Consider the following 13,110-nt stretch of genomic DNA (forward strand, 5'->3'; position numbering starts at 1 on the left):
GGGCCGGGATCGCTCCCTCCGGTGGGTGGGGCTCACCGGGGCCTGTGCCGGCGCTGCCGGGGCTGGAAGCGCAGTTGGCAGCGGGAACGGGGGACTGGCACCGTGCCCCGCTGAGGAGGGAGGTTCGAAACACCCCGTGTTGTCCGTGTTTCCTGACTCGTTGGATACCATTCATTCCTCCGGTACCAGGTGTGTCTGGTTACTGTGGCTGTTAGTAACTCAGTGTTTCGGGTTTTCCAGATCTCTGAGTGACTGTAGTGTCTTACTCCAGGCTTGGTTACTCTCAGCGTAGAACTCATTCTATTAAGATCTGGAGAATCTCAGCCTTCATAAAGACTTTCAGTGTGGGGAACCTTCCTAGAGGTCTCAATAATTCTGAATCCTGATTGATTGGGGAGGAAAAAAAATGGTTTAGCCTTTGTCCTGTATGTGAGATTCTTACTCTATTCTGAATGTCAATCAACCCACCCTGCAGACTGTCTTACAGTCTTCCTTCTTGAAATAAGTTTTACTGGTTTGTAGCTTTCTAAGCTGTTCCACTTGAGTTTGTGAAAACCTCATTGAATTCAGGTTCCCTGGACAGTCTGTGGAGCATAGCCCCCTTGTACTGGTTGCTGTTTGTCATCCCATAATTAGCATGACGTTAATATTGTCTGTTTGTGCTGTTAACCAGCCATATCCAGAGAGATATTTCCCAAAACTTTTTTTTTTTTTTTTTACTTAGTGAAGTAGAATTGCTACTTGGCAGTAATGTTCTACTTTTAATTGGCCTCTCAACTTGATTTTTGGGTTCTCTGAGTAGTAGTTTGTGCTTGGTTTGTTCCTTTATTCAGGAAAGAATTATCCATTAAACATCATTTAATGGATAATTAAATTAAACACCATTTCCATTAAGCAAAAGGTCTTATCCCTTGTAAAAACACATCTCAAAACAGAAAGAAACTGTTGTTCCTCTGCAAGTACTTTGGCTTTTTTCTGGCCTTCCCTGAACCCGTGAGGAGGATGTTAACTCTGTCCTGTTTAGACAGGTTCTGTCTGAGCTCTCTTTTCTGTCACTTAGCTGTAAGAAGTTGATGTGAATGTCTTTACAGTATTGTAGCTTTTCTCTGCATTTTGGAAGTTAAGGCATTTTGTAACAGCTTTTGCAGCTTAGGTTGGAGCTTATCCAGGAGGCTGTAAGTTAGCTGAAACTCCTTAGATTCTGAAGAGCATGTGCAGGAGATGCTAGGTGATGAGTTTAAATACACATTTTAAACCAAAGGCAACTTGTACTCGCCCTACTGGCCTGCTTACTAAAGAATCCCCTATTTCCTAGTGTCTAGTCTTATGCTATATGTAGTCTTTCAATATCATACACATTTTGATAATCCTCTCTGATACACTTAACCTTTGTAAAGGATAAATGTCAATGAATTTCACTTCAATCTAGCTTATTTATTTATTTTCCTTCAGGTCATACGTGTATGTTAGACATTTATCCCAGGGACAGAGTAGGCACATGGCTGTAGGTTCAGAGTCTGCTCAGCACATAGAGAAACCTGTGTGTTGGCATATGTTGAACTGCATGTGCTAATTAAACCTGAAACCAGCTCTTTGATTTCAGCTTACTTACATAGACTCAGAGGTAGACTCAACCGAGGTCCACAATTTGAGAACCGTTTATCCTGTCTTCCAATGTGGTTCTTACGTTTTGCTTTTGTAGGTACATATATTGTAATCACAGGACAATTCAGATTGGATGGGACCTCAGGAGGTGTCTAGTTCAACCTCCAGCTCAAAGCAGGGTCAACTCCAAGGTCGGGGGAGGCTGCTCAGGGGTTTATCCAGTCTGGTTTTGAAAACCCCCAAGAACAAAGACAACACGACCTCCTTTGGCGAACTGTTCCAATGCTTTTCCATGTTATATCCTGGTGAGGAGAGCAGAGGTTTCTATGCCAAAGTCAAGTAGGAGAACTGTAAGTTTTGAAGTGGTGACCAAGCTTCACTTGAATAGTAGAATACAAAAACTCTGTCCCCTGTGGCACAGGATCAAGCACTCCTGGTCTAGGTCCACTTATAAGCCAGTACGGGCTTTTTAATTTTGTTGTTGTTTATTTTTTATAATTGGTTCTCTCCATGGGACAACTTCATCCTTTCATATCAGTCTTACTTAAACCCATGATATCACTTCCCTTTTTGGCTAAATACTGTAGCTTCTTGTGGACTTAACCAGGCAAACTGAATTAATGTATGGATCTTTCATGGTTCTTTGAATCACCAACATAGTAATTTTATGGTATCCCTTAAACAATTTCTCTACCTAGTTATATGAGAGGAGAACCTAAGCTCTTGGGACTACTTGGTTTTTGTTGTGGCTTTTTTGTAAATGTTAATGGCAAGCAGATGTGAATGTTTTCAACAGTGTGTGTTCCTCAAGTCTTAACATATTAATGAGTTGGAAAAAAGATCATCAGTGTCTACTCCTAAGCATGGCAGACGTACAGCCTCTGAGTAGCCCTCAGTAAATGTGGTATTTCTGGGGGACCCTTGCCTACCTTCTGATACTGCAGGTCTCTTTTTCCCTATGTACCTTTATTTCCAGTACAGGTCCTTTGCACCTTCCAAGATCTTCATGCTTTCTTTGAAGTTTCTGTGGCTGAAGTTGGCTTCAGCCTCAGCTCTGCTAAGGAGGAATCAGATTAGCTATTTTTTCGATCTTTGATGCTGGAATAGATTGTATCCTGTTCCTCCCTGCTTGTTGAAATTTTGTTAGCAATATTATCCAGCTCTTAGCCTGCCTCTTTGTGGAGTCACTTATCCTTGCTTCAGGAAACCTATTTGCCAGACAGAGGGATTCCATTCATTGCCATTTTTGCTATATCAAGGCTAGCAAAGTGCTATGACTCTGCAAAGGATCAAGGCACAAAGTATGTTTCCAGGAATCCCTGGTGGTTCTTAACAACGTGCTCATGAATCCCCAGACTTGTGTGTCTTCTTTTGGCACCCATCTTCGGTACATCTAGGATTATACTACTATTCTGCCTTTCAAAGAACGTCCACAATGTCTGGCAGGATCAGAAGCTTTTGTTAACCTTATTCTTAAAGAAATCTTACTAAGTTGGTATCGTGGCTAAACTGACTGCTCTTTCCCCCCCTTTTGACAGAAGCAATAAGGGCAAGAGGGTATCAAGCCAATTGAATTCAAAGATTTGCACAAGTATACTGGCTTTTGGACCTCTCTCAGAAGCAAAATAATAGAAGTCTTGGACGTAGATCCTCTCAAGGACTGTGCAGTTTTCCAGGAGGTGAATTGAGGAGTTTTGAGCAAGACAGCTTGTATTTCAAAAATAAGACTGCTTTTTTTTTTTTGAACTCTCCAGGTTTATGCTGTGCAGGGACCTACTGTTTCAAGCATGGATGTTTGGAGAGTGCCTCTCTTTGTGTCTCTGTGGGAACTGTATTTAAACAATCTGAGTGCTCCCTGGGAAGTAAAACCTTGTGGAAGAGTTTTGTCTCAACTTCAGAACCTGTAGATCAGCACTGATCAAATTGAAATAGCTCAGATACCACTCAGGTGTTTTTTAGTCTGATGGAACTGTCTAGGCTTTACCAGCATAAGACCTTGTGGTGCTGGCCCGTGAGCCTCTGATGACAGTCACCAGTCTGATTTGCTGGATTTTGTGTTTTTACATGCCTCAAAGCCTATCGTAGAGTTTACTTCAAGTTAAGAAACACAAAGTTTGATTAAAATCTTGGTCACAGTATCTCTTTCTTAGAAGTATTCCATGAAGAGACCAAGAAAATACTATCTGCAAATAAAACAGCTTTCTAGAAAACCTGCTTCTCCAGTCCACCTCTTCTACCTCTCTTTCTTCAGGAATTGTTGCTTGTGAACAGAGTCTGCATCCTTCACTAAATGTAAACTCTTGGCTTACTGTGGCAATAAGGTAACATTTTTTCAGTGAACATAAGTTTTATCTCTGCCTCTTGGATTCTCCTGGTTTGTCAGGTGGCAGTATTTCCCTTTGTTGTTAATTGGAGCTCTCAATCTCTCCTCTTCATGGTCTGCAAGCTACTGTGTCATGGTTCCAGCATCTGTCCTGAGCAGCATCGTGACAGTATTGATCTTCAGCCTCTGCTGTGTTGTGGCTCTGACTTGGAGAATCTTGTTGGGGCAGAGCTTGTTATACATGCTCTGATTCTTCTTATATTTCTGGTCACCTTAGAAGATAGTGGAGGTGAAAGAGAGACTTTCACAGGTGCTTAAATGAAGGTTTCTTTCCCAGATAATATCCTTCTCTTTAGAGAGTAATAGACTCATCTCTCTCTCAGCCCTTCAGTTATGTGTCTTGCAGCAAATGCTTCTGACTCCTACTCAGTTTTTCTTTTTCTTCTTTCTACCATTTATCCTTATAAGAACAAAACCACTTTTTTTCCTCTCCTGCCTTCACCTTTTGCCAGTAGTTGTGGTGGTCATCAATATAAATTATTATTAGTACAATCAGAATCCCCCGACTGCACATTCTCAAACTTATTGCCAGTTCCTTAAACTCCGGGGTGAGCTAAAGTGACAGAAAAATACTTTTCCTGCTCCTGAGTGAAGCATTATGAGCCCATAAATAGTTCCCTTGATAGGTTTACTGCAAGACATAGTGACTCTTCTTTGTGAACAGTAAAAAGGTGGGGTGATTAAGACTAGAGGCAAACATGCTTCTTCACACCAGGGGGGTAAGTCAGGCCTTCCAGAAGGCTAGGCAAGAATGATGCATGCAAACTCCTCAGTACCTGCTTTTGTGTTACGCTGCTTGCTAGTTGGAGCATCATAGGTCTAAGCAAGATGTGTGTATTTGTGCTATTGAATTGTATTATTCTACACGTGGCCTCAAACAACCTGCCAGCCTCCCCACTCCAAAGCCCATGTCAGGGTACCCAAATGTCTCAGTAGATTTGCTAATCAAATTAGTGACTTGGGTGGCTATGACATGGAGGTGGATATTGGGAGTGGTTTAAAAAATGAAAAAGATAAAACTTCACTGAAGGATCACACCATTGCCAGAGGTTACAGTCACTGTGCTGCCTCTTCATGTTGTCCCTTGAAGCTGGAGAGCTATACACAGGCTGACAGAGTTTCCGGTGTCAGTGTTGATAATGACTAGTCACGATCTTGAAAGTGTGTGGCCAAACTTTGCAGGAAGGTTCTTTAGTAACAAAGAAGCTGCTTTTTTTCTCCTCTCCCTACTATGTGTAGTTACTATATAAAGTGATCAAGTACTATGTTAAATAGATCTGACTCTTCTCATTCTGTTGCTAATAAAGCTCTTTTAATTCTAGATTTGGATATCAAAACATCAGGGACTGGCTGCGTGAAGATTCAGAAAATAGAATGTGATAACTGCAAAATAGAAACAGAGAAGGGGACTAGTGTCTTGCAGTCAATAAAGGTACAAAGAACCCTCCCCCACTCCATCAGTGTTTTAAAAGGGATTGTGTGGTGGAATATAGTATAAAAACTTAAATACCAGTTCTGGAGATGAGAAGTACTCTGTGATTTCTAAGTGTTACTATGTGTATAGCACCTCACCTTTATTTATTGCATACAATTATGACACAAAATCAATAATACTAAATAATGTGGAGTCAGAAGTCCAGGTGCCTTTGGTGATAGCCAGAGCCAGCAGAAATGGTGACAGTAGTAAGCCTGATATCTGCCCTTCCCATGTCTCGGGGGGCGGGGGGGGGGGAAGACTGGGATTTCCTGTCTGTTAGGTAGTGTTTATGCTTACTCAGTCGGGACTTTGCAGCATGCTGCTGTGCTCCCACCCCACCGTGGTTTGGTTTTTTTATAATTCTGATATATCAGTGCTATTGACAAATGCTTTAGGTTAATTTCTAATCACAAGTTACACAAAACATGTCCAAAATACCCGACTAAAATATATATGATAAATACTTTCTATGTCATGGTCATGATCTTGCTTTTTCAGTCTTGCACTTCAGGTTTGCTGACATAGGCTTTTGTAGAAATAATGAAAGTATATTTAACTTAGGTGCTGTTTAGAATCAATTTCACTTGAATGACTGAGATTGTACCTGCAGGAATTGGTATAAATTCAAAAGAAAGGCTTTTCAAATAGGGTAATGTATAAGTTTGAGTATTTTTGAGGTATGAAAAATCTTTCAACATTTTTTCTTTACCATGCTAAGAGTTGATTTTATAGCACACATATGGGAAATTGAACTTAAGGGGAAATTTAGTTTACAGTTGAGCTAGGCTTACTCCATACTCAGTGAACTACAGACAACTTGTATCTTCCAGATTCTGTATAATTTACCATATTACTCTTAAAAGGTAACTATAATCTAACAAAAAGTTAACAGCACTGTGTTACTGCTGTCTAAAGCTTTGGTTAAAATTGCCTCCATTGCATAATAACAGCAAACAGTAGTACATAAGAAACTACATAATATGCGAGAACAAGGTGGTTTTGGCCAGCCATAGTGAAGTCATCACAGCAGGCCATCACAATTGTCAATAACTTTTTGTGATGTCATGGAAAAAAGTAATTTTGAGGAAAGGCAACTAATTTTGTGGGCATCTTTTCTCATATACAGCCTGAGATGTGAAAAATGTTGAATTTTAAAAATGATAAAATTCTATTTTTTTAGAGACTTCAAGTAGCAATGGAACAATAATCTCTAATGAACTGAAAACAAGACTGCAAAGCCACCAGACTGGGGCTTCTGAGACCAGCTGTTCCACTATTACTGTGGTTACTGTGACAGCTTCAACTTAAAGTACTAGGGAAGATATGTTACCTCTCTTGGTTTTGTTGACTCTGAAGTTGAGATGAAGGTTTTGAATTAAAATTACCAGCCATGTAGGTGTTTGCTAGAGCAAACAATTGTTCAATTGCAGTATCTCTTTGCTGTGCAATCAGTTTTTAGTCTCATGTTTTCAAGAAGTACTGTAGTTCTAGTAAGGCAACTGTAACTCATTTTTTTTAATATGGGCTCAGGAGTTGTACTCTGTATTAGAAGAGAAACAGAATTAACCTTTTGGGTTTTTTCAAAGCTAGTGAAAATCTGATAGACTAGATTCTGTAGTGCAGCACAACGCTGATTCCTCTTCAGGGAATGTTCTTTACTGAGCAAACTGAAGTGATACTGCCCTCCCTTGGATGTATTAAAGAGCTGTTTAATGCTGCTTCACTGTCTTGCTGTCCAGAAACCTCATTGACTAGCAAAGCAGGAGACCCTTTCTTTACAGTAGAGAGCAAAAGATCATTGATCAATGGCTTCAAATAATTAAAAAAAACTGGTAATGTGAGGATTATTCAAGAGCACCAGCAAACAGCTTCACAACTGCTAATTCTCTTAACTTGCCACAGACTGTAAGAAATTGTTTGTATAACTTGTAATTTAAAAATCTTGTTGATTTTTGGTATACTGTGTGGTGTCTTTACAGAAGACCTAGGAATTTGACATCTGCTTTCCTTAGTCACGTGTGCTAGTAATTGAAAAGATGAGTATTCTGTATGAGGGGTTTTTTAATGGATTTTGACTGATACTTTGGTGTGGTAGGCATTATCCAGCCAGTGAGATTTGTTGAGGGTTGTTTTATTGAGATTTTTGTTGTTGGTGGTGGTTGTTGTTTTGTATTGACTAAAGCCCAGTTCACCCTATCTCTTCCAAGTCTCTAGGTCAACTAGTAGGTATCAGTAGTTCCAAAATACAGTTATGCCTTCTAGGTCTCCTTCAGAATATAGTTTATTTCCAAATTCTTTATTGAGAAAGCATTGCTGCTTCTTTTTAAATTTTTTTTTTTTTTTCCTGCTTCATACTACAGTCCGTCAGCTTGGCAGTAACAGTGGGACCAAGGGGTTAACATCTGTTATGGCCTTGACAGCCTTTTACCTCTTCCTTACTCAAACCTTTCTCCCTTGCTAGGAGAAGCTCTATGATAAATTAGTGCTTCTTTCTTTCAGCTAGTGGAACATAGCTTAATGAAAAAGCTACTTGACCATTATCACTTGCTTCCTCGGCGAATCTTGCTGTCTGTTAGGTGTATCCATCGATACCCACCTCTGTCAGCCTGGGGTTTTCTTAAGAGGATAGGGATAGTCTAATAATTCTGGGGGAAAAAGTTGAGGGACCTATGTCTTATCAAAGCTTTTTCTATCCCAAAAAGGATGAGGGGGGGGGGAGGAATGACTAGTAAATCATTGCTATTCTTCAGATCTTACAAGTTCCCATATCTTCCTCAAGTTACATGCTTGGAGGATTTGTTCTTTAACCATTATTCTGATAATGTGCCTAGTGTAACTGCCTCAAAGGAACTGTGATGTCTGTCTGAATCATCAGATAATTAAGCTGAAGCATCTAATTTATCTTTGTGCTGTTTACTGTATGTAGAGAGGTTAATCTGTTATATTTGTATGGAAGCTTAACTGAACAGCTGAGTTAATTACAGCCTTTAAAAGATCTGAAGCAGTACTGTAGTCTCAGGGTAGGGATGTTTCATTTTACTGTGGAGAAGCCTCTTGAATGAGGAGAAGAAAGCAAGACTTTGATACACAAAGATCAAGAAACGCTGCTCTAGAGTTCTTCCCATCTTACGAATCCATGAAACATCTGGTTCTTGGTGTTTCATCAGAAATTTGTTGGAGTGTGTAAGTCCATGTTTTCCATGTTGGAATCTTTATTTCATAAAAAAAAAGTCCTTAGTCTTGTTGCCATCTGATTAGACCTAATTAATGCAATTTATTGTGATTTATCCAGGCAAGTGTTTAATAATCTAAATATCTTGAATATTTTTTGATATGCTTGATTTTCAAATTTGACAAGTGGTGTCCTAAAATAAATACCATCTACAGGAATAATACTGTTTTCAAAAGAAACAAATATATCTGAAAATGGAGGTCCTAGTATGGGAAAACAGAATGTGTGTAGCTGAAAAAAGCAAGCTTATCTATCATTAAGTATAAAAAATGCTGAATATTTTTTTTTAATTCTGTTATTCCAGCATTCACACTAGTGAACTCAAACAAAAGAGCTTTGCTGTTGAGATCTGTAATCTTAAAGTCAGATTTATCTAAATCTGGTTTTTTAAAATTATTTTTTTCTTTTTCCCTTCTTACAAATAATTGTTTTTTATTCTCAAGATGTGATTGGCATTTTTTGTGGGCTTTTTATTTTGTTTTATTATGGATTTTTTTGTCTTTCTGAGATTAGTTTTGCAATTTGTGGTAGATATTTAATTTGAATATAATTTAGCTACATGTCCCTTTTTGTGTGTATTTCTGTATTATTTTTTTCTCGTCAGTTGTATGCAGCTATAATAATACCACAGAATGTGGCCCCTACACCACATACAGAATTATTACAGCAGGTGTAAGGGCCATAGCATTTCCTACTTGAAATGTGGTTTCTTTGTGAAAAAGTTGAGCGTGTAATACAAATGTATGCAAAATACCTAATTTGAATGAGGATCTGGTTGGAGTGAAACACTGTAGGATCTGGTTCTATTTGCAGGCCTAAGGTTTGTGCTGGGATGCACCCATAGAAGTTTATGGCTACACATACTGCTCTAAGCATAAGTAGCTCTGTGGTGTTGTTTGTGTGTATATACATTATTGTCCTACATGGTTATGTAGCACTGTAGGTTCAGGCCACTAGAAGGCTCCAGTTGGCAAGCTCATTTCTCACTGCCAGCTCGTGTTTCTCTGCTGCTGCAGCACTGGGTGTATGCATACCTTGGTTTCTGGATGAAGTATAAACGAAATACAAAGTTCCCTCTTTCTTCACCTGCTGCTTATTTTAATGTATACTGAGTGAATGTTTTTCTAGTTTAAAAAAACAAACCAAACCCAAAAACCACACCTGAATTGAGAATACAGCATTCCTCAGCATCATTCTTTCATTGTGTTTCTGGTGAAAGGTGACAAAGAAAGGTGACTTGTTTTGAGTTTGACTCCACTGGAAACAGATGGTGCTTTTGGCAATCACCTGAGAAGAAACCTTCACAGTAAAATGGAAGTTTGTGATCCAAGGTGGTTATTGTGGTACAGCTTGAAAAACAAGATGACTTATTTTCCAATTATTATTATCCTAACCATATGATTTCTAAACTTTTTTTTTTTTTCAGAGCCATAAAATTGATATACGAACAAATGGTGGCAAAGTAATTGGTCTTGGAACACTTTATGGAAACACAGATATTCATGCAACAGAGAAGGGTGTAAGTAAGAAGTAAAAAATTCTCTTCAATGGTTTATTCAGCTTGTCTTGCAAAATGACTACATTTTGAAGAATGTGCTGAGGAATATTTAATGACTCTCATTGGTTGATTGGCATTTCACTGTTAACTTACATTTGTCTGTTTAATTATGCTACCTTATCGTATGTTTGATTTGGATCTGTAAACAGGCTCCACAGAAAGCGGTAATAAGCATGTGATCATTCCATCAGCACAGAGGTTGTGCTAGCTGATACAACTCATCAGCTTTAATTATGTAGACCCTCACAACAGTCATAAACTTCTTTACTTTGCTCATATCTAGGCACCTGGATTCTGCAATAGGCCCTTGAGTTTATTTTAATGTCCCATGAATAGTGACTTGATATTTGTATGTGCTGTGCACTTCCAGCATTGTATGGTTGTAAGAACGGACGAGTAGAAGGTTTTATGTATTTCTTTGCAGTTGAGGGAATATAATCACATGTAATCTTGTTCTGAGATGCAGTGAGAAGAATTGTGAACAGAACAGTTTCATGGAGAGGTAGCTTGCTTTTTTCAGCAGGTGGCAGTGTGAGACTAACCTCATGCTACTCTAATCTGGTTTTGTTTCTTGCCATAAGTAGTCAATTCTCCATTATTTAAAATAATGTAGAGCTAGGCTCCCTTACATAATACTACAGATCTCACACCTAGTCTGTTTTTTAGGCTCAATTTGAATGTTCTGGCATCATAATGTCTATGCAACTGGCTGCATTAGGATTCATTAGATCTGAAGCATTGCTATATGAACTTGCGGAGCCAAAACATGTCTGGAGGTAGCTTGCATGCATGCAGTACTCTGTCAGAATCAGTAGTACCCTTAAAACCAGTAGCATTTGGAAGAATCAGAAAGAGTACAGGTAGCTCTCCCTAGCCAAGGATAGAATTAAGACCAAGCTACTAAGTTCTAGGAATACAAAATTGCCTCTGTAAAATGCAATTTGGCACTGTTGTACACCTTGTAGGTTGTGTTCTGAGATCATATATTCACTTACATAGACCCAGCTGTGAGCTGTTCTTCACTTCCTCCTGTAAACTGAACAACTCTGTTGATGCCACAGTTGGACTGACCAGAGTCTGATTGATTGGCATTTCCCTTGGGACTATTACTAGTTAGTGGGGATAGGATCCATCCTACACCACTAGCAGCCACGGGGGTTGGAAGAGGTAGTTCACAGCTTTCTTGATGTGTCATCCATCCTCGTGCAGGGGGCTCCTGTTGGAAGGATCTGAAAACTGGAACCCTTGCTTTCTGCCAGTGAATAAGATTGAGTGCAATCTAGGAATTGCTTTGACTGCTGTGGGTTCATGCTGTTCATAACATACTAGCATGGTGGTGGTCTTTAAATTAGAGTTGTGCTGCTTAGTCATTCATCTCAAACTAGTTTGTTACACCAGTGCAGTCCATGGAGTTAGTTTCAAATAGCATCTTATTAGTGTTGATAAAAACAAGTGAATGGTAGAAAAATAATTAGATCTATATCTACATGAAAATATAGTTCATAGAAATGTAATTATTTTGCTTTAGGTCTTTAAATACTGTTTAGAAATCTTTTTTCAGACACACTGTCCTTCTGAAACAATAAAACAAACTTCATGCAGATTAAGTTGAAGTGCTTCTTTGTAATCCTAAATATTTATAGTCTGTAATACTGGTAGAAGTCACTCTTACAATTGTAAAGCTGTAGTAACTTGACTGAAGTGAGTCATTTTAACAGGAATTTACAGCTATGGAACAATACTTTGGCTTATGTTACTGAACTTCTCATTAACAAACTTTGCTGTGTAGTTAGAAAGGACAGTGTGAGATTTCTTTTCTCAGCTGGCCACTTCTGTTAACCATAAGTTAGCCTTATGTCTCCTCTGTGTGTTTGTATGAGATGTTTCTTCCATCAGTTGTAGTCATCATTAAGTAATTATGGCTCTGTCAGCATTTCCAGCCCCCTCCTGGAGGTGGGAAGGGAAAGGATGTGGTAAAAGACACTAAGCACTTGAGAAACAGAATATTTTTAAGGGGGAAAATGGAGAAGACACTAGTAAAATATTTGAGCAAGAATAGCAAAAAAGGAAGGCCAAGAAGAATATGTGGGGAAGGAGTTGTTTGTCATTTAAACATAGCAAGATGTTATTTTGCATCTTGAAAATGTGTTCAGGTGTAAAAACTTCCTCAGTCTGATTTATGAAGATGGAACTGACACATTTTCCTTTAAAGGGTAAGAAACTGATGTAACTTGAGCATGTGGTGAGTCTCAGTAACTGCAACTCCCAAGGCTCTACTCTCAAGGGAAGGAATTTTTCCAGAAAACCTGGTGGTTCAATGGACAAAAATAATCAAATTTGTTTGACTGGGGAGTCATTATCTAATCTGTGCCATGGGGACTTTTCTTATAACATTGATTTAGCAGAGCCAAACATCTATGTTCTGCCAAAATTTCATAAAAGTTAAAGAATTTGGAATTGAAAACATACTTAGTGTCAGTAAAAAAGCAATGCTGTGTTTTATTCATGCTTTCCCTATATAGAATACATTTTTAGTCTTATATTTGAGCAGTCTGGCTTCCCCCTGCCCCAAATTTGGGTTGTTCTGAAAGAAATGTTCATTGTATTCATAGTTTTTGTTTCATTTTCTATAGTAACTAGCTGACTCAGTACTTTTTTATCATATGCTGAGACAACTCTTTTTATTGCTGTGCATTTTTAAGAAAGGTAGTTGAGGCTGGTAAATAAAATCAGTTGGTATGTGAGCTTGTTTATAATGAAGCACTTAATAATATTTAAATAAGATAAATAACTAGAGTCAAAACTTGCATACCATAGTAAATGATGTAGCTTTTTGGGCTTTCCTTTTCAGGAAT

The 13,110-nt window shown here is 38.6% G+C and overlaps 1 protein-coding gene across 1 annotated transcript in view; it reads left to right on the forward strand.

The window, feature by feature from the left end:
* The first annotated feature begins 4,039 nt into the window (after positions 1-4,039).
* Positions 4,040-13,110, forward strand: part of FAM185A (family with sequence similarity 185 member A) — a 29,630-nt gene continuing 20,559 nt past the window's right edge. Inside the window, exons 1-3 of the mRNA XM_010166656.1 lie at positions 4,040-4,238; positions 5,311-5,420; positions 10,124-10,216. Of these exons, the coding sequence (XP_010164958.1) occupies positions 4,040-4,238; positions 5,311-5,420; positions 10,124-10,216 (402 nt within the window). The remainder of the gene's footprint in view (positions 4,239-5,310; positions 5,421-10,123; positions 10,217-13,110) is intronic.

This window comes from Antrostomus carolinensis, unplaced genomic scaffold (assembly GCF_000700745.2).
Source record: "Antrostomus carolinensis isolate BGI_N321 unplaced genomic scaffold, ASM70074v2 scaffold3524, whole genome shotgun sequence".
Taxonomy (NCBI): domain Eukaryota; kingdom Metazoa; phylum Chordata; class Aves; order Caprimulgiformes; family Caprimulgidae; genus Antrostomus; species Antrostomus carolinensis.